The sequence below is a fragment of the Eutrigla gurnardus genome (genome assembly GCF_963514095.1).
Source record: "Eutrigla gurnardus genome assembly, chromosome: 11".
NCBI lineage: Eukaryota > Metazoa > Chordata > Actinopteri > Perciformes > Triglidae > Eutrigla > Eutrigla gurnardus.
Genome location: NC_139925.1, coordinates 3,987,821 through 4,010,317, shown reverse-complemented (window position 1 = coordinate 4,010,317; position 22,497 = coordinate 3,987,821). Strand labels below are relative to the sequence as shown.

The window sequence follows — 22,497 nt, the reverse complement described above, 5'->3', positions numbered from 1 at the left end:
CCCCCTCGGCATGCCTGTCTCGTACGCTGGACGGAGTGCAGCCCCATCTCTCCTGGTCTGCCTTTTAAAACAGTATTTAATAGTTGTTTATATTGTGATATAAGTTAATAACATGCACACAGATATTTTCAGCTAAAGTGGATCTGTGATGCCTGTGAAACAGTGATACGGCTGATCTGAGCCCAGTCGGATCACTAAATAGTAAATGATGTTTCTGAAAACACTGTGGTAGAGGCTCCTGGGCTCTGATTGGTCGTTTTCCTTGACATGAGGATTAACTGTCTAATTATCTGCCAGAATTAAGACAAAATGTGTATTTATATAAGTTAACTTAAACATCTATTCTAGCGTTTTGACAGGTGATGTGAAGAATCTGGTCTGTGTGGATTATTTTCCATTATTACAGACATCATAGAGCTAGAATAACATAGACAGTGTCCATGTTTTAAAATAATCATAAGTCCGCGATCATGCTGCAATTAATTAGGAGGATGGAGATAAAACTAATGCTATGCTGTTAACAAGCCTCCCCTTTAATACAGTCAATCAACGGGCCATAAAAAACACCCCCCCCCCCCACATCATCATAAAAACGTTGTTCGGAGGTTAAGTGAGGCTTCAACACAAGACGGAGTGCTGATGTGAAGACATTAAGTGTCAGCTGACCTTCAGTGTGTTCCCCGCTGAATGACGCCGCCAAAAAACTTTTTAGGGAGAGTTTCTGTTCGTTCCCCCGACAGGAGATATAAAGATCTCCCATCAATCCCCTACTTTGAAGGTATGCAAATCTTTGCACAATTAATCTGTAGCCCATCAGCGAGATAAGGCTTTCTGATCCCCCGGGTAAACCGGCGGCGGCGTCTCCGTCTGCAGGTCAAAGGCACCGGCGGAGGAACAACACGGGAGGATTTATTATTATTATTATTTATTATTTAAGACTCTTTTTCTTCAGAACAGAAAGATGATTTTAGACTTTAGAATAATCCATTCTATGATGCATCTCGCATCTTAGTAATGTAGCACATCGACTGTATCGTACAAATATGCATTGGTTTGAAAGATTTGAAGGGAAACTCATTTAAATCCAAAATACATAATTTAATAATCACATTGTGAGCTGAGTGATGAATACTTCAGTACTTAACTTTTACTCCCAAGTTCATTTTAAAGCAGACATCTGTACTTTCTACTCCTCATATTTTCAGAAAACAGGCTTGTTACTTTACTTTTGCATTTGAGGGCAAATATTGATTATTTGTTTTCTTATTAATATGATGCCACATTCAGTCAGCCTTGCAGTAGAAATGTCCTTCAGATACTTTTTACTTTAATAAAGAAGTTGAACTAGTTCTACTTTCACCAGAGCCTCTTTAAACACAAGTATCTATACCTCTACTTTCACCAGTCTCTTTAAACACAAGTATGTGTACTTCTACTTTCACCAGTCTCTTTAAACACAAGTATGTGTACTTCTACTTTCACCAGAGTCTTCTTAAACACAAACATCTATACTTCTACTTTCACCAGAGTCTTCTTAAACACAAGTATCTATACTTCTACTTTCACCAGAGTGTCTTTAAACATAAGTATGTGTACTTCTACTTTCACCAGTCTCTTTAAACACAAGTATCTATACTTCTACTTTCACCAGAGTCTCTTTAAACACAAGTATCTATACCTCTACTTTCACCAGAGTGTCTTTAAACATAAGTATGTGTACTTCTACTTTCACCAGTCTCTTTAAACACAAGTATGTGTACTTCTACTTTCACCAGAGTGTCTTTAAACATAAGTATGTGTACTTCTACTTTCACCAGTCTCTTTAAACACAAGTATGTGTACTTCTACTTTCAAAAGAGTGTCTTTAAACACAAACATCTATACTTCTACTTTCACCAGAGTCTCTTTAAATGCAAGTATGTGTACTTCTACTTTCACCAGAGTCTCTTTAAACACAAGTATCTATACTTCTACTTTCACCAGAGTGTCTTTAAACACAAGTATGTGTACTTCTACTTTCACCAGAGTGTCTTTAAACATAAGTATGTGTACTTCTACTTTCACCAGTCTCTTTAAACACAAGTATCTATACTTCTACTTTCACCAGAGTCTCTTTAAACACAAGTATCTATACCTCTACTTTCACCAGAGTGTCTTTAAACATAAGTATGTGTACTTCTACTTTCACCAGAGTCTCTTTAAACACAAGTATCTATACCTCTACTTTCACCAGAGTGTCTTTAAACATAAGTATGTGTACTTCTACTTTCACCCGTCTCTTTAAACACAAGTATGTGTACTTCTACTTTCAAAAGAGTGTCTTTAAACACAAGTATCTATACTTCTACTTTCACCAGAGTGTCTTTAAACATAAGTATGTGTACTTCTACTTTCACCAGTCTCTTTAAACACAAGTATGTGTACTTCTACTTTCAAAAGAGTGTCTTTAAACACAAGTATCTATACTTCTACTTTCACCAGAGTGTCTTTAAACATAAGTATGTGTACTTCTACTTTCACCAGAGTCTCTTTAAACACAAGTATGTGTACTTCTACTTTCATCAGAGTCTCTTTAAACACAAGTATCTATACTTCTACTTTCACCAGAGTCTCTTTAAACACAAGTATGTGTACTTCTACTTTCACCAGAGTGTCTTTAAACACAAGTATCTATACTTCTATTCCACCAGAGTCTCTATGTATGTGTACTTGTACTCGGTGGAGAGTACAGTCTGTACATGTGACTCCTCTGGCGTTCGCTGACAGATGTGGCTCCATCAACAACAAACAACAGACGGTGTTATATCGACTCTAAAGCATGACTCAGCTCAATGGGATTATGAGTCGGAACCAGAGAATGAGTCAAAGGAAGTTTTCAATAGTAAACAAGAGCTTCACTGTCTTGTCACTCTGGAGAAAATCTAATGCTTGAGGGACGAAAACACCTTTTTATTTCATCGACAATAAAGGGCTCTCTTTGCGAGCATCGACTTGTAAAAGTAAAAACAGCATGCTGTGATGATTTCACAACCGCATCCTGTCGTCACTCAGGTGAAAAGAACCCCATCGTCAGCCGTAAGCTTGTTTCCGTTTACTAGCCGGGAGGATTTTTTGCTGCCGCCGCAAATGAATGGCTTTTACTGGTAAATACAGTTTAAGAGTCGTGCTCTGAACCGGTGGACAAAACACGTGCAAAACACAATCTGGGGAGGAAAAAACAACCGATGACACATGCAAAAAAATCACACATTCAGATGGTGAAAGAAAAAGTTTTAACCTGGAAAAAAATACATAAATCTGCAGCACATTAGGTTGCAGACTGCTGTGGTGGAGCCACCATTTAGAGGGGGAGCGATGGCTTTACTTTAAAGTAGGATTCAATTTGTGTAGAGTGGCGAAACACCCAGAAAGATTCCTTCCTTATTATAGATAGTGCAGATGTTTGATCACATATACATAGACCGCTATCATCTTTTAATCCTCCGTGACATTGAGATCAATATGAATAAAATGTAACCTTGAGATAAGAGAGACGATGTGGGAGCACGAAACAATAGATGACAGAAAAAAGAGCTAAAAAAAGGGGGACTCGTTAGTTTTGTTATAAAAAAAAGAAAGGGCAGAATGATGGATGTGGTGAGTAAAAGTGAAACCCGGTGTGTGAGAGGGACGGTGTGCAATACTAAGAGAAAATGATGATGAATAGCTTCGACGGATCAGGGAGATAAATACATTTACAGAGAGGAGGACTTGAAGGAGTCGTACTCACAGGGGAAAGAAAAGACAGATTTCAGATCTGTGTCTACGGAGAGGATTAAAATAAATGTGAATTTAAATGGCAAGACAGAAAAGTGTATCTTTGGATGACCGTGGAAGTAGATCACAAGCATTTTAAGTAAAAAAGAAGAGAGAAATAGAAATTAAACTCACATCGGGGGGAATCCGAGCCCCGTCTTTGACCGTGTTGCCCTCAACGGTGATGTGGTAGACCTGGCCGTCCGTGTCCGTGAACACGAAGTGCTCCCTGGCCGAGATGGCTTGGCTGGTCTCCGACTTGCTCTCGGCGTCCTGCAGCAGACTGGAGCAGAGAAAACGTGTCAGACCTCGCTGTTGCACCTCTTTCCCATTTGAGATATCGTTGGACTTTGGGACATCTTGGCGTCCTGTTCTGCAGCCGACCACGGCGAGGCATTATCGCTATTTAAATACGTAGCTACGAGCAATGGGTCAAATAAGGAAATGGTTTAACAGTAGTTAGCTAAAAGTAATGGATGAATAGGAACAGTTGTAATAGTCAGCTAAAATGTGACGGATAAATGGATTGGACTGAATGAAAACATTACTGCAAAACTTTTATATCATTAATAATCACTTAAACTCCAGATGCAACAATTCAGATTTTCTTTCCAAGAACGATAATTCACAGCAATCCCAGAAATATGAAACAGATCGTGTATGTACACTAGGGGTGGAAATCACAGAGTAACTCACGATACGATAACATTACGATAATGATATCACGATTCTGTGATACGCGAGATATTGCAAGAAATCATCTAGGATATGCATCACGAAACCTGTGTATCTGATGCAGAATAAATACCAGTGAAAAGGCGAAAAAGCAGGAATTAATCGTATTTTATGTGTTTATTCACTGCATTGTGGTGTCTTATCGTCGTCCCGATTTATCACTGACTGATGTCTACGTGTGACATCATTCCAATAAAAACATAAAGAGGAAGTAGTGTCTCTTGTGAGGCAAAATGCTAACAGGCTTATTAATGCACGGAATAAAGAATTATTTTTAACTGGAAATATTTTGTATATTGATATTTGGCGTCAGTGTATCGATAACATATCGCAGCAGGGAGTATCGCGATATTTCAATATTCCGATATATCGTCCCACCACTAGTGTACATAGTAGCTGCACATCGGCCCCTTGGCTTTCAAAAAGTCGTCCAGCTTGTGAAGGCGTCACCGCGCTGACCTGATGACGGAGGACTCAACGCTGCTCTGCTCCGCGTCCGACACCGTCTGCCGGGCGATGGCCTCCCTCGCCGCCATCTGCTTCTTCTTCAGACTCTTCAGGTTGTGGGACGGCGACCACTCCTGTTCACACACACAACAAGCACATGGACTGCAGTCAAATCCCAGACAAAGACCCAGACAGACAAAAAAACACCTTCCTGGCATAAACAAAACAAACAAAAACCCCCCCGACAGCGAGAGAGGAGGGATGGGAAGTAGCTGCTCGTATACATTAAACTACGGCACACAAGAGGGCCGTTTTCTCCAGCCTTCCTACTGCTGGAGCTTCGTGTCTGCAGTCTGCTCGACTTGAGGTTGCAATCAATATGGAAATGAGACAGCAATATGGTGCTGGGGTAGGCCGGCATGTATTATTAAGGTTACCGGTGGGTTTTTATTCGTGCTGTGGAGGAGTTTTACAGCCCCGCTGTGAAGTTAGTCCTGCATAACTCTTCTTTTATGAGCATTTCCCTGACCCAAAGCCAGAAGCCACCGTTCTTTGCTGAGCTCGGGGAAAATTTTCAGACTAATCTTTCAAATGGCCCCCAACCCCACCAACCCCACCAAGCAGAAGAGACTATTAACAGAGAGAAGCGTCAACACGGGGTATTAATACAGCGCTGGCAGTGTGGCTTGTTCCCAGTCAATATTTTAACTGGAGATATGCAGCTGAGAATGCAAACGAGCAACCCTACACATGTCACAGTTCAGTAATTATCCCCATCGGTGGTGTGTGTGTGTGTGTGTGTGTGTGTGTGTGTGTGTGTGTGTGTGTGTGTGTGTGTGTGTGTGTGTGTTGTGTCTTTCTCCGTCCCCGGCGAGTCTCACATTCTGCTGCAAGAGGTTTTGGATGCACGGTTCTAACAGCTTGCAGTACGCTAGGCTAACGGCTAACAGAACTAGCAGTACACACATGCTGCTTTATGGCGCTGCATCGCGGCCAGCAGCAGACTGACTTGGGTGAGTTTCATTTCTGTTTTGGCATAAACAGCAACGGAGGGTATTATGTGAGGCGCAGACTTTGTGTTTTACGACATCGGAGGTCGTTTGCAGACGAACCTGCCAGAGATCTCTGTGTGCAGCTTCCTTGTGTTTCAGAATTACTAATAATAACAATAACAAGTAGAATATAAATATAATAAGCAGCATATAAATATGGCCAGGTACACAAATACAACAAACACATCAGTAGAGATAAGGTCAAAAGACAATCAAATATAAATAAATATATAAAATAAAAACACAAAAGCAAATCTATAAAAGTGTGTTTTAAGAAGTGATTTAAAAGAGGTGAATTTAGCAGTAGCTCCTCGAGCAGGTCGTTCCAAAGTCGAGGGCCCTGGTGGAGAAGGGGGCCCTGGAGGAGATGGGGGTTCTGGTGGAGAATAGGGTTCTGGTGGAAAAGGCACCTCTGGTTTTGAGCCTGGACTTTGGAACAGTTAGAACGGCCCTGCCCGAGGATCTAAGGGGTTTCCGTACCAGTGCCGTGACGGTGGGGAAGTTCTTGGCCATCTCCCGGAGCAGCGTGCCCGTCCTGGTGTCCCACAGCTCCAGAGGTTTGTCCCTGAACACCACCACCAGGTACTGTCTGAGGACGTCACACACACACACACTCAACCTCAAAACATCCACTACCACAATCCCCACTATAACCCCTACACAACTCTTAAACCAAACTGTAGTTCTATTCAGACTGGTGACCCGGAGTTCAGCCGTCTGAATCCTCCAACAAACCCACGGAAACAAGCACCTCCTTCACAAAAACACGACCATGCAACAACATCTCTGCTCCAGAGCCGATATATGAACCTCCGGGTGGAGAACCAGAATCCAACAGTGCAAAAACACAGCTTATGAAAGCTCCTGTAACTACACAACCCTCCGGCTATTACACGATACGAATCCGTGAAGATAACATATTATCTCTAATTTAGATTAAAAAGACAGATACTGTCCAGTAATTATTACAGATTTTACCCCACGATGTGGTGTGTCTATTATAGCACATCATATCATGTTTCATCTAAATGTTGAATAGCAGTCGGCAACAAGTGACAGTTTAAGGAATAATACTGAAAGCTAAACTCCTTTTTAGCATTCATAAACACTAAACTGCCACAGTCACGCTGCAGAGAAACATTAGCCGACACAAGCAGGCGGTCGCACGAGATCTAATGAGTCGGGGCGTTTTATCGCCCACAAATAACAAATTCAACTTTTCATTTAAGATCAGACAATCCTTCATTAGTCCCACCGCGGGGGGACGTTTCACAATATTACAGCAGCAAAGAGGAGGCGCATCAACAAGAGGCAAGACGGAACAAAAGTAAGTAAAATCATGAATATTAATAACAGAAGAAATCTAATAAATAAGTAAAAAGCAAAATATGAGCAAACAGGATGCGACAAGGATGCATATAATGTTGATTTAGCAGAGAATATTGATATTGCAAAGTGGTGTAGGTTGATATCGTTAGTGCACATGGATGAGTGAGGGAAGGAGGTGATCATTGTGAGTTTCGGGGTCTACTGGGGGCCGTGTTTATGATGCAGTCTGACAGCAGCAGGCAGGAAGTTTACACGAGTGTCCAAGTCATAAATTATAGAACGAGATAACGATGTCTATAAAAAGGAGGGAGAAGAACATCATGTCGATCAGTTCAGCCCGAGGCACACAAAGGTCCCTCTGCATTTTCAGGGTCTCGCAGTTATATTGAGTGACACTGAGCTGAATCAGTTACTGAATATTAATCCAACCAATACATCAATTATCTGTAGTAGTTTAGCAGAATAACCGGAGCTTTCTGTTATAACGCATTACATCATATTTGTAAAAAAAAGAACGAGGTTGCTTGGCGTTGCCAAAACGATGGCGCCCTTGAAAAGACTATAGTACAGAAGAGTGCTGCTCTCTGATTACCTTCATCTTCATCAACATGAAGGTGTGAAGTAAGGAAACGAAAAACAAACAACAGAGATAGATGTGTGTTTTCACTGTTTTTCTGCAGAGTGTCTGGTTATTATCACACTTCTGGGGCGGAAAAAACAAGCTAGAACGATCCACCCTTTAAAATATGGAATCATATATCCAGAGACAGAAAAGACTTGGAGGGTGTGTTTATATGTTAATGTACTGTGCGTGTTTAAGTGCGTGTGCTTGCGTGTGTGTGTGTGTGTGTGTGTGTGCGTGTGTGTGTGGGGAGCAGGCGACTCACTTGAGATGAGACACTTTAATCATCTCGATGGGTGGCTCATCGTTTCCTCGCTCGCCTCTGAATGCAAAGCATCTGCCTGGAAAACACACACACACACACACACACACACACAGACACACACACACACACACACGCACACAGCATGTGAGGGAGAGGAGGTGACGACGGTTTCCTTCCTCACACCTGTGAAGACACCGATTGATTTCACTTTTTCCGGGTTTTCATCTCCTTCGCCGGAGCGGGAGAAGCGCATTGTCACCGCTTGCTCTAGTCTCGGCTTGTCATTCCCAAACCTTCCACGCTGGCGAGGTGTGGACATTATGCAGAAGCATCAAGGTGCCCCCCCTTACACCAAAACAAGAATACCCTTCAGGCGGATCTTATCACATTTGCCGAAGGAGGTGCTGATCTCATTTTGCTGAAGACTCTCAGGGAGGTGGCCTCTTTGAAATGTAAAAGCAGCAGCGGTGTCTGTGGTTGTTGAGGATGATACGGAGGGGGGGGGGTGACCTCCAGCTGTTTTGTTATGACGGCAGAAGGGAGCAGAATAGCTAAGGAGACCTGTGGTGCACTAACCGTCTTCGTCGTGTCCTCTTTAGTTTCCAGAGTGTCAATCATCCAACTCTTCACATCAACAGCCGACAGGTTTAAATCAATTATTCTAATTCCAAAGTGTCGAAAGCGCATTCACAAACACGTCTCAAGGTCCTGAACGCACATTTTTTCCCCCCTTAATCTGCTCTTATGCAAAAAAAAAAGGAAGTGCTTCTTTCTAGGGAACGTGGCAATGTCAGAGCCTCCAGCCCCTTTACTGTGCATGATCACGACACGCCGCCACCATCCTGCATGTATAAACAATACCGCAATTATCATCCGCACACGGCATAAATATTTATGCCGTTCGTGAGGCAATGCAAACCCAGTTGGCTACCGACTCCACCCCGCTATTGCAGCAGACTGTACATCCTTTCACAGATAGAGAGAGCGTGTCCGCTGAGAACAGCTGCTTTCGTCTGGTTTCTCCACGGTGGAGAAAGACGAGCTGCGAAGACGAAGATTTTTTTTGCATTTTTAAAAAAGGCTCAAATCTCATCGGAGGAGGATCCTGCTGTACCGGGAAGAAGGTGTCGTCTGTCTGAGTGCGAGGACTTGTTCATGCTCAATGTTCCTGAATAAATTACATGAACATAGTTAGCTCAAGTACAGGAACACCTGCAAACTGTCACTTCATCATCTAACATTAAAACATAATGTATCAAAAAGATTATGAGAACATCTGCAACTAGAATAAGTTTGCTGTTCGTTTGTCTTTTATTCCTCACCGTAGAAGAAGTTGCAACCCGTAAATAAGACGTCTTTGGGAGTTCTTGAAAGGTAGATTTCTCTGTTTGGATGGAGCCGTCTCCCCTCGCTTCCCCTTGTCATCTTCATGCTATGCTACGCTAAACACGTCCTCTACTGTATCTCGGTACTCAACACACACAGGTTAAAGCGATGCTGCTCATCTTAAGACAGCAAAAAAAAAAGCTTATTTCCCAGAATGCCGTGAGCAAACACAGAAGCCTTACAGCCTCTATGCCCGACCGGCGGCTACATTTCCTGCTGAGGACACCTCGGAGGGTCTCAGTCACTTTTATGCATTCAACCTCGAGAGGAGAAACAATTAAGTATGTGTGTGTGTTGGAAAGTGTGCTCTCTTGTAAGCAAAGTTAATGCCGTGGACTGTTAACTTTGACGACTCCGGTGCTTTAGAGCGAGAGTCATTAAAGAAGGGACTTTCCCAACTGAAGATAAAGGCTCTAGGACCCAAACTCTATTTCTTTTAGTGACCGTGCAAAACACACAAATCAGACGCGCCATCAATTATTCGTTCTTATCCAATCCATGCTATCTTTATAAATATATTTTCAAAAGAAAGAGACATTTAACCATCTTTCCAACTCGCGCTGAAAGAGATCAAAACACACAGCAGCTGGTTACTGCTGCAGTAATTCTGTAGAGCCGTGATCGGGCAGAGTGGATCCAAGCCGCTCTGCAGGAACTCATGAGGGCATCTCATTTTCAGAGCGCCGTCCCTCGGCGCTGCCCAAACACTGTTTAGTTGTCAACCAATTCTGGAGGAGTGTGTGAGTCACCCCCGGAGGAGGAGGAGGAGAAGAAGAAGAGTCTCCCGGACAACACACAGACGCAGAGAGACAAATTAAAAAGAGTAGAAGAGCGAGTCTGAAGTGTCTATTTTCTTTGTTATTGTTTCTTCAGGAAGCTCAAGAACAAAAGGGCAATATAAAAATGTTGGAGTGGTGGCCTTAGGTCCAGGTGATAATAGACACAGGTGTGTGTGTGTGTGTGTGTGTGTGTGTGCCGCTCACCTGTAGGCAGGTCGACATACTGCAGTTCATTTCGCACCAGGCCCATGTTGTTGGGAGAAGAAGTGGCAAAGGATAGGAAACTGGTAAGACTCACCCATTCAATCCCCCTGTGGAATAAGCACACACACACACACACACACACACACACACATTAATGCTATCTAATACTTTCAAATATCCCTCCACAACATCTGAGCCAGCAGTGAGGTAAATGACACCTAACTCTTGTATGCAATTAATTGAGATGGTCTAAAAAAATAATGATTAAAAAAAAAACAGACCAGCAAGTGTGAGATATGAATATTTGTGCTATGTGGGCCCAGCTCAGGGAGCACCAAACTCCACTGCAATGAGATGGTAAATAGCCATATGATTAATTAGTCGATTTCCCCACTAAATGGAAATGAGATGCTAAGTAGCAAAGTCCCTGTTTGGCATGGCTGGGCTGCTGGGCTCATTTCCATGAAAGCACCTTCTCTCTCTCTCTCACTCTCTCTCTCTCTCTCCACCACACAAAAATTCACAAGCTTTGATCTCAATGTCGTACGTCACGGCGCCAGGAATAACAGCAGCGCTCTACTAGGACCTGTACGGGAAGAGAGAGAGTACAATAGCTGTGTTTCAGGGAGATCTGATGAAGCTATGATGATGTGAAAGTCTGGTTCAATGGGTTCAAGTTCGATTGCTATTCATTTGTTTTGCTTTTGTCCCGTTTGCACTTTACTTTGGATGGACATTTATGTTGTCACGATGACGCCAACCGTTGGTTTGTGGACTACAGTTTTGTAGTCTAAAGTTCGGCATCTTGCAATTTTGCAAGCAGTGAAGGAAGTGACCCTATTTGGACTGTGGAGGAGCGACGGGTGGATCTGATGAACATGAGCGGCAGAGCTGGATTCTGTTATCAGATGGATCCTGTCAAGAAAGCTTGCTTAAACTTAACAAATATAGTTATCTCAGTAGCTAACTGCATTGGAAGCAACCTGTCAATCAACAGGTAAGCCCCGCCCCCTAAAGCATCCCCTGCTTTCTGGTCTGGTGGACTCTAAATGGACCATAATGTACTAAATGAACATCATGCTGGATTGAAGAAGACTTGAAACTAGAGATTGAGACCATAAACTTATGTTTACAATGTTTACTGAGATAATACATCAAGAGAGAAGTAGGACCATTTTCTCATAGACTTCTATACAACCAGAGAGGAGTCGCCCCCTGGTGGCCAGCAGAGAGAAGTAGGGCCATTTTCTCATAGACTTCTATACAACCAGAGAGGAGTCACCCCCTGGTGGCCAGCAGAGAGAAGTAGGACCATTTTCTCATAGACTTCTATACAACCAGAGAGGAGTCACCCCCTGGTGGCCAGCAGAGAGAATGCAAGTTCAAAGCACTCCAGGGTTGGCTTCACTTTGCCTCCTGGTCAAGCTGACAACAGAATCCATGCAGAGGAAACAAACGGCCGATCACTCACTTTAATCCACACAAACACACACAGGTTGCATGGCTCGTTAAAGTTTGCTGGAGTGTTTTGCATTTGCGATCACCAACTTCTCTCATTAAAAGAGAAACCTGGCTCCGCTTGAACGGATGGCGTTTGCTCCCAATCACTCTTTTAAAAGGGCTAATTGATTCAATCGCGTGCTTAATTAAACCCGGTGAAATAGTTTCGTTGCTCATTATAGAATACTATCTAACGGAGAGCAGCATGCTTTTGTTGATGTTTGGCCGTTGCATCATGGGGGTTGCAGCCTACTTTTCGGCGGTCTTTCAGACTGTTAATTAACCAATGCATTGTGCAGAAGCACAGCGGGGCAAAAGGAGTTTAATGTAAAACAGAACCACATGGATTTAAGTTGGACATCTTGAATGGACAACTTTTCCCCTATTTAATAGCCTAAACTCGCACTTGATGATAATTATAGTTTGCTAAACGTGTTAAATAATGAATGGTGTCCTGATTTCTATGTGCTTTTTGCTTCATGATGTTGAGGAAGGTCAACAAGTTTTTTTGTTTGAGCTTCCTGGAGTTCCCTGGAGGTTTGTTGCGTCATGCCTCAAGTCTCACCTTGAAGGGTTTTCTCGCCTCAGGGCTTCAATCTCTGACTTAACGTCGTTGTCTTTGTCCTGCTGTCCCTTTGCATTGGAGAGCGTTTTCATCAGCTTCTGTCTTTATCTTTTTCAGACAGTTCTTCTGTCCGATGAGAGCTTTTTTCTCGTCCGTCATCGATGCATGACCTTTAACCTGTCCAGAACTACGAGTCTGCCATTGACAGTCTTGTTCTGAAGCGTTAAGCAAGGTTCCTACACCTTTTCCAAAGTCAAATCCAAGCACTTTTCAAAGCATTTCAAGGTGCATGTCCATTGCTTTTCCAGCACCTTCCAGCTGTGGTAAACTCCATCTTTGTATCAATCCAATGGTCAGTATTCAGTCTACTTATTATGTCACTTGTTCATCACATTAAATGAGATGTTATTGTCCTCTAAACAACCAACATGATGTTTGGAGACAGGTTTTTACAGAAGGACCACAAATGAAAGGAAAACTAATTCCACTAACAGATCCACAGAAATATAATCACCAACTATTTTCATCATCTGTTCATCATCAAAAGTCATTTTTCATAAAGAAATGTCAGAAAATGCTGTTTTCAGTCCCTCAGATATGGAGATCTTCTTTTCTCTGTTCTATCATAGATGTCATCACATACAACACACATTTCAAGCACTTTATTCTACATCCAAGCACTTTTCAAACCTTGAAAACACCACACTATAGTTCAAGTGTTTTCAAGGATTTCCAGCACCCGTACCAACCCTGTTGAAGGCGCCTTTCTGCTGCTGAGTCAGAGTCAGTTCTTCCCAGGACTCCCGTCTGAGCCATCAAGACATCCGCTACGGCTTCCAGGTGAGCGTAGTTGTCCTTGCATTGTTTTTACGAGCGCAAACCGTTTTATCGATGACATGGATTTTCTGTCTCAAAGGTTGTTTTCTTCCTCCAGAACGGTCGATGCGATCCTGTGCGTCTCCACTCATCACATCCCAGATCTTTAAATCCTGGTGTAGTTTGTGGAGATGCTGTACTTCCTGCTGCAGGGCATCATGTCTTTTTGATGGATCCAGACTTGTTCTGATGCTTGCATTGCATCCCTCTTTTCTTGCACTTCTTTTTCGGGGCTTCACAAAGCAACATGAAGGCTTTTTTATATTTGTGACCTTCGTGATTTCATTTGCATATAATACAGCAATGCTTCTGCAATCTTTTTGTTTGGAGGTCGTTTCTGTCGAAAAAAGCGAAACTACACTCGCCGTCTTTGTTTGTACGAGGCAACTGATGCTGAGATAAAACCGCCGCTAAAGCAAGCTAAGGAAGACAAGCGCTGACAAGACACTTTACTCATGCGATTGCCAATTGCCTCTGGAGACTCTAATGAGATTGAAACAAACAATCAATCTGTTGTGAGCTGATAGCCACCGGGGTAAATCTCACATGTATGTCATCCGATGTGCACACATTCGTAAACCTTAAGGTCAGCGTTGAAGTCTTCTTATTGGTGGCGTGGTAGCAACCTGTCAATCACAAGGTAGCCCCGCCCCCTAAAACATACCCTGCTTTTTGGGGTGATTGACTCTGATGGAGTTGCCCCCTGATTGGCCAGCAGAGAGTTTAAGGCACTTTAGCCTTGGCTTCACTTTTCAGAGCTGCCGCCCGTTGACCGTGGGAACATTCTACTTGGTTGTACATTGAACTCCACAGAAACCCGAAATCTTACCTGACTTCACAGGAGTGGACACTGAGTTCTTTGTGGAGGAGACCACTGGTGAGGTTGTAGACCAGCACGGACCCGTTACTGGTGCCTGAGAAGGAGAAACAAGGGTGCATCAGGAATGTGAGACGGGCCGACATGTGACATAAGTGAGCAGCTTCTGGCCTCCATCAGGATCAAGGAGACGGCGTGTCGCACTGACACGCCGTGTCACTGCTGCAGGTGTGGATGGAGTTAACACATCAAACCCTGCTCAGCTGACAGTCTGAGGACATCGCACCGTTACATCGCACAGTAGCTCCATCCGTCACCGAACCCTACCTGATTAAACACCACAGGTGACACGACACTCTGATCACAGACTCTGATGAGGTTTGACGAAGTGATGCGTCTTCCACATTTGTTCACATTGTAAAAAAAAAAAAAAAAAAAAGTAGTGATCAAAAGAGTTATTTTAGATTTTTTGCCAACAGGGAATGTTTCTAAATTCTCCAAATCTGCGTTACCCTTGAAGCATATGTAGGGAACATTTCAAATTCAGAGTTGAAACCACAGACTGTATAGAAGAAGTGGACGTTGTCATGGTGACGTCACCCGTTGGTTTGTTTTGAAGCCTTCGATTGCGTTATTTTGGTTGTCGCCATTGTGGAATTTCTGCAACCAGTGAAGGAAGTGACCATATTTGGACTGTGGAGGAGCGACGGGTGGATCTGATTAACACAAGCAGCAGAGCGGCACCCGTACTGCAATTTTACATCTTAGTAGCTAACTAGCATTGGTAGCGCCCTCTCAATCAGCAGGTAAGCCCCGCCCCCTAAAGCATCCCCTGCTTTCTGGTCTGGTGGACTCTAAATGGACCATAATGTACTAAATGAACATCATGCTGGATTGAAGAAGACTTGAAACTAGAGATTGAGACCATAAACTCATGTTTACAATGTTTACTGAGATAATACATCAAGAGAGAAGTAGGACCATTTTCTCATAGACTTCTATACAACCAGAGAGGAGTCGCCCCCTGGTGGCCAGCAGAGAGAAGTAGGACCATTTTCTCATAGACTTCTATACAACCAGAGAGGAGTCGCCCCCTGGTGGCCAGCAGAGAGAAGTAGGACCATTTTCTCATAGACTTCTATACAACCAGAGAGGAGTCGCCCCCTGGTGGCCAGCATAGAGAAGTAGGACCATTTTCTCATAGACTTCTATACAACCAGAGAGGAGTCGCCCCCTGGTGGCCAGCAGAGGGAACAAAAGATTAAGGCACTTCCACCTTGGCTTCACTGTTCAGAACCGGAGGTTGCCGCCTGCTTTGTACAATGCTTAAGAGTATGCCGGTAGCGATGATTTTAAATGCGTTTTCATCTTCTGGAGATTTGTGATGTCAAACTCCAGCTGTTTCATGGTTTTATAGAATGCCATGGGCATGTTTTAAAGTAGTGGGGAAAATGCAGCTGTATAAAAAAAAAAGAAGCACATGTTTAATGTGTGGTGAACACAGGCAGGTGCAGGAGCATATTTACTTCCAGAATGATCCCCAGTGTGATGGAGCCAGCTTGATGTGCTCAGTCCTTCTGCAAAGGACTGCTCAGTCTGCACTGGCCTTCAGCGAGACAACCACATGCTGACAACATCTGGACGTGGTGATAGGCAGTGCTACATAGGCATCTGTGTGTGTGTGTGTCATGTGTGTGTGTTCCAGTCCTGCTCCCTGTGCAGCTGCTACACGTCAGCCATACAGGAAGTGAACATTGATACTCCTGTCCCCGAGTTGACTGGCCGCCAACGTTTGTTTACTTTAATTAAGATGATGAAGAAGACGCTTCCCCACCATATGGTCTGGAGCGGTGAGAGATGAGGATCGTTCCGAAGACTCGAATTTGAATTCTGGGACAAATTCTTCACATATGACAGCAATTACATTTTCTAACAAGAAAAACTAGTTTGACTACGAATCAGCTTCTTTAAAAAACTGCATTCCCTATTCACTTTCTCTTTCTTGCCATAATGAATAAGAATCTTATCACTCTCATATCACAGCTGTTGAAAGTGATGATACTTCAGCTGCTGCTGGTTAGCTTAGCTTAGCGTAAAGTGTGGCAACAAGTAGAAACAACTAGCCTGGCTCCATATAAAAAAATAAAAAATAAAAAAAAACCGCCAGGCTGTAAAGATCCATATTTACTTGATATTCCCTTATTTTTTTTATAGATAGAGACTATCAGTTAATTACTATAAGTTAACAGACCAGTGGAGCCGAGAATGAGAATGTGAGTTGTGTTGCTTTTTGGAGGTCCGTGCCTCCTTTAATCTACGGTCTACATTCTGAAAATCAGTTGAGCCTCTCAGACATATTTGAAAAAAGCATCCCCCCCCCAACCAAACCCCTCCCCTCAGTGTTCCACGATTCGACGAGGCGGGATGACGAGGAGCAGGGGAGCCTTTCGGAGCAATGCCTCCCATTGGTCAATTTCTATGATAGACTAAATGGACCATAGCTTTAAGCTTCCTTCATATAAGCATGTAGGCATTTATTTCTCACAAAAATGTAGAAATCCACTCCTAATCTTTAGAAAGGAGACTCAATAGTAGTTTGGCTGGCTGCAGCGCTCGTCTCAGTGTTCGCACATCATAAGCAATGAGCTCATCTCTTGCTTTAGTTGCACCTCGCGGGTGTAAAGACTTGGCTTGCTCCTCTGACTGGTGTTGCCTCGCTGAGACTCAATGAGTTTCCCCTTTTAACCCGCCGACACACCGGGGGAGGAGAAACCCGACACAGACCGACACAGAGGCCAAGAAAGGAGACGGAGCTGTGTATCTGCCAAGCACACAGCCAGCACCGTGATCAGGTGTGTTCTCTGGCTCTCGGTAAACACCTGCCAGAACACCCGACACAGCTCCAACCTCAGCATCGTTACTGAGTTACCAGACATTTAGAGTGAATTCTACCTTGTAATATATGCATCATTCCTAACTGTGCTAATGCAGGAAATGGGCTAAAGATGAAATATAGTAGACTCCAGATACCAGCACCTCCACCTTCCAGCAGAGATGTGCACCTCTAATTTAAATCCCCTCCCCCGACCTCAAAAAGGCACATTTCATTAATGCAGCTAGAGAGCGTTTTAACGACTCGACTGACTACGGAGACCCGACAAATGATGTGCAGAGAGTTCTCAATCGGCCTGTTTTAGATTTAGATTCAGAACGCCACCGGGAACCAGCTGTGCCAAGTCGACCCCACACCATCTGTGGCGTGATGGGCTCCTACTGCCCCCCGGCTCCAAAATTCATACACAGGAAAGGTTTTTTAATGGCCCTTCACTTTAAACAGGTCACACCTGAGACACATAAATACCAGCCGTGGTCATACGTTGGGATTGTAGAAGGAGACATATGCATAAATCTATGAGTTTGCACCCCGATTTGTTGTTATTGGTAATTATCAGGGCAAAAAAAACATAAAAATTAGCTCCTATGTGTTGCTGAATCTGGACGGCACCGTTGAACCAGGTGTGTGTGTGTGTGTGTGTGTGTGTGGGGGGGGGGGGGGGGGGGGGGGGGGACTCTCTGGAGGAAGGGAAGGCCGATGATGAATAATGCATTTACTTGACAGAACTAAAGTTTAAGTTTCTGAAATAATCAGGGAAGTTTAGCAAATGTATGTTAATGTGCAGAGGGTCCCTCAGACGGTTAATTAAGATTGTCCTCATTAATAATCTGTTATATCACCTCATATCATCTCTTATGTCACTTATTATTATCTTTAAATGAGTCTATTCAAATTATCCTCCTTATCTGAAGGAATACTAACTCCATACAGACCGAGTAGACTGAGACACACTGAATATAATAATAATATATTTAAGAGACTCTGTGGGTCTCTCTCTCTGTGTGTGTGTGTGTGTGTGCCTACACAAATATACACAGGATACACAAGACAGGCACAGTCTCCCTCCTTCCTCTCTCCCTCCTTCCTCTCTCCCTCCATCCTCTCTCTCTCCCTCCTCTCTCTCGCTCCCTCCTTCCTCTCTCGCTCCCTCCTTCCTCTCTCCCTCCATCCTCTCTACCTCCTTCCTCCCTCTCTCTACCTCCTTCCTCCCTCTCTCTACCTCCTTCCTCCCTCGCTCCCTCCTTCCTCTCTCTCTCTACCTCCTTCCTCTCTCTCTACCTCCTTCCTCTCTACCTCCTTCCTCTCGCTCTCTCCTTCCTCTCGCTCCCTCCTTCCTCTCACTCCCTCCTTCCTCTCTCTACCTCCTTCCTCTCTCTACCTCCTCCCTCCTTCCTCTCTCTACCTCCTTCCTCTCTCTACCTCCTCCCTCCCTCCCTCCTTCCTCTCTCTACCTCCTTCCTCTCTCTCCCTCCTTCCTCTCTCTACCTCCTCCCTCCCTCCCTCCTTCCTCTCTCTACCTCCTCTCTCTCTACCTCCTTCCTCTCTCTCCCTCCTTCCTCTCTCTACCTCCTCCCTCCCTCCCTCCTTCCTCTCTCTACCTCCTCCCTCTCTACCTCCTTCCTCTCTCTCTCTACCTCCTTCCTCTCTCCCTCTCCCTCCCCCCTCCCTCACATTATTGCCTTTTGCATCTTTTGAGGCCACACAGTCAGGTTTGATGGACTGCTACCAGATTGCGTTTCCCTTCAAGAAATCACAGCATTTCTTAAAACTGAAGAAAGTTTGAGAACGCGTTGCAACTCCCAAAAATAAATAGCTGATACTAACTGGACATGAAAGCCAACATTTTAATATAAACTCAGTAACACAGCGACTTATCGAACCTGGACTAACAGGTCGAGTGTATGAATGAATATATATTTGATAACCGTGTTGCTGTTTCTTGACTTAATCCTTCCCTTCGTATCAGCAGCTGCTAATTTCCCGTTTCGTTTTATTCCCAATGCTAATTTTTAACAGAATTATTATTATTTATGCGTCAAATATTAAATATGTATGTATTATACTTTTTTTTTTTTTATCAGTGGTGGGTGGTTAGCAAGTTATTATGATTATTTTTAATTCCTCAATTTCAATATTGTACTTTCAACGGCAACATGGGAATATCTAAAACTTTGGAAGGACGATTCCCTGAATAATGAGCACTTTTACTTTCATTTACAGAACTTTTCATAGGGAATATTCAAACTGTAATTACTAACATTTCTATCAGCAAATAGGCAAATGTGCAACGTGTTGAATTAAACCAACGAACTAGCGTAGCTGACTGCTCGTCGAGATGATCTCACTCTGCGTCGCTTTGACGGTGGAGGCAAAACAATAACATTTGACAACTTCCATTCCATGAATATGAAGAATATTGCGACAGTTTCATGACAGCTTCTAGAATCCACATTTCACCTTTTGACAGATGAAGGCTCATGCGGAATGTCTCTACGATAAAATAATACCGACTGCAGGATGTGAGTCGGAAAAAGCCAAAGAGCTTCCTCACCATCCTTGATCAATTGTAATTGTAAACTGCAGACGGATACAGTACGTGACAGATGTTTGTGAAAACACAGGAACTACATTTAAAACTGTAAGAATACTCTGCAGTACGGATCCCGGCTCCTTTTACACACAACAGAAGTGCAGTTTTTTCTGTACACACCTATGGCCAGCAGGGGCAGGTAGTGGTTGATGTTCTTGGTGGTGAGAGGCGGACACATGCGGATGGCGAACGGCGGCAGCGGCAGACCGGACAGCAGGCCGGTCAGCAGGAACTTCAGCTGGACCTCCAGCTGGTTGGATGACGGAGGAGAAGCCTCTCCGGCTATCAGGGTCTGACCTGGAGATAAAAAAAAGAAAACATCAATCGCTGCTTAATTAACGGAGCAAGTTTCATAATAGTATCACACGGTGAAGCTAGAATGCTTGGCAACATGACAAGTGCCCATCAAATGTCCTCCGTTGCACCTCATGGGAAATTGATATTTCAATGTGTATACGACTAAACTGCATGAAAGAAATCCCAGAAAAGTATCATGGGGTTGAAGCTCCAATTAGGAATGTCCTTAATAGGTTGTTTGGCCCTCAGCCACGTCCTTCTACATGTTGATTCAACCTCATCCAATATAATATTTCGGCAAAAACACGAAATTAGTCGAGATCCAATTTAAGTTGAAGTCTGGCAGCTGAATAACTATGCGTGAAGAAAATATGACATTACTTTAATGGTCCCCCATAACTTTATAGACTGTGCTGCACGGTGTTTCGTATAATATCCGTAAATGTTTGCGGAGGAAGGCTTGGACAGCATTTAGAGAGCTGCTCCGGAGCAACCATCCGTACGGAGAGCTCATTAAAAAAAGCGTCACAGTTTATTTGTCTCACGTAATTGCAACAAAAAAAAGAGCAGCATTAGGAATAAGTTTCAACGACACTTTTGAGAGCTGGCGATACTTTGAGCATTGCAACAAAAAGTGTTGGGACAAACCTAATCTTTAGTAGCTCGGAGTCTCCCCCCCTTCACTTCCACGGCTCCGGACTATTTGTAACCGAGCTCATTAGCCCTCTTGTGAAATTGCACTTCCAACTTTGGCTTCCCCGATCTAATCCAACGCTGCTCCTGGTGGTAAGAGCTGATCTGAGTGCAGCCGGAGCCGGCAGAAAACAACCGGTGTTGTTGTTTCATTAAGGGCAGCTGGGCGGTTTTAATGAGGGTTTAGTGGTGTGAGACAATTCAACTGAACATCCATGTTTCTGATCTACTTTCACCACATATCTAATATAAAATATACCAGTTTTCACCATAAGGCTAACCCGCAGACCTATTTAATATTTCCAGACATAACCACGCTATTTTTTTTTTTACTGAGGCATGGATGTGATTGCAATGCTTTTCACAAGCAGACAGTTCATAACTGAGATTTAATATGTTCTAGATGGGCAGTCAGGCTGCTGCAGTGCAAAGAGGACACATCTGCCGGTGCACTCCAAGTTATCATCGGCACCGGTTGGAAAAAGAATTAAAAATGTCTTGCACCATAACGGCCTTCTTTACATTGGAGATGTAATGGCTCTCTAATTGAGTGCTCATTACAGCTCGAGGACGCCATAAAATGAAATGAGATCATACAACAGCCCTCTGCAGGAAAGGCAGATATGGGTTTCTCGGTGGCATTTCCTGCCGGCGGCGGCGGCGGCGATGACGACTTGGACCGTTATCTGTCGCATGCCCTCCGATTTTAACAACCGGCTTGCTTTTTATAAAATGATGGCCAGGGACATTTCCTCATAACAAGAGAGCTTTAGTCAGCAACTGTCAGACAGATATTCCTGTGCGTGTGTGTGTGTGTGTGTGTGTGTGTGTGTGTGTGTGTGTGTGTGTGTGTGTGTGTGTGTGTGTGTGTGTGTGTGTGTGAGACAGCTCCCCTTATGCCAGCACAACCACCACTGGTCCACCTCCCTAGCTCCCTCAGATCACTGCCATTTTGACACAGAATACAACTGACAAATGTTTAAAAGGAAAGAAAAAAATCCTGCTTCTCATTACTATTTTATTCCTACGTTCATCTTTTGACAGCAGCTCTGTTCTGAATCAACAGGGAGGAGAGAGAGAGAAGAAGAAGAAGAAGAAGATGGAAATACATCACAAGCAAAGAAGGATGAGACGGTAAACAGACAGACAAAGAGAAGACGGGCCGAGCACCCACGGGACTCTTAGAGCTGAGCACCGCTGGGTGCCGGCCGGTGTTAGTGTGCAGAGCAGAGAGCAGCAGGAACATTAAAGCAGAAAGGATGTGTTGCCCCGAGGCCTAAACAACTACCTGAAGGACAATAAAAAGATATAAGAGGGCCTGCTACACACACACACACACAGACACAGACACACAGACACACACCACACACACACCACACACACACACACAGTGTCTTTGAAAAATGAAAGCCATCCTAGGAGGAAGAAAGATTAAATGATATACTGTAAATAGAAAATAAATACACCGCCTCAAACTATTTTCAGATGATCTTGATATAGCCTGGGATTAAAATGAAAGCAAATCTACATTTTTTTCTACTAATCTACCTTCAATAGTTAGCCATTTCAAAGTGGAAAAACAAATTCTGAAAAACATGAACACCCGAAGAGCTCTGCAAAAAGACTGAAAATGGGGTTTTTGGGTGGAA

At 43.6% G+C, this 22,497-nt stretch overlaps 1 protein-coding gene across 1 annotated transcript in view; it reads right to left on the bottom strand.

Moving 5' to 3' along the window:
* The window catches only part of wdr11 (WD repeat domain 11), a 48,213-nt gene that overhangs the window by 13,376 nt on the left and 12,340 nt on the right, over positions 1–22,497 (bottom strand). Inside the window, exons 10-16 of the mRNA XM_084021222.1 lie at positions 19,979–20,155; positions 14,385–14,469; positions 10,615–10,721; positions 8,246–8,321; positions 6,510–6,618; positions 4,990–5,111; positions 3,931–4,078 (exon numbers count right to left, since the gene is read on the bottom strand). Of these exons, the coding sequence (XP_083877348.1) occupies positions 3,931–4,078; positions 4,990–5,111; positions 6,510–6,618; positions 8,246–8,321; positions 10,615–10,721; positions 14,385–14,469; positions 19,979–20,155 (824 nt within the window). The remainder of the gene's footprint in view (positions 1–3,930; positions 4,079–4,989; positions 5,112–6,509; positions 6,619–8,245; positions 8,322–10,614; positions 10,722–14,384; positions 14,470–19,978; positions 20,156–22,497) is intronic.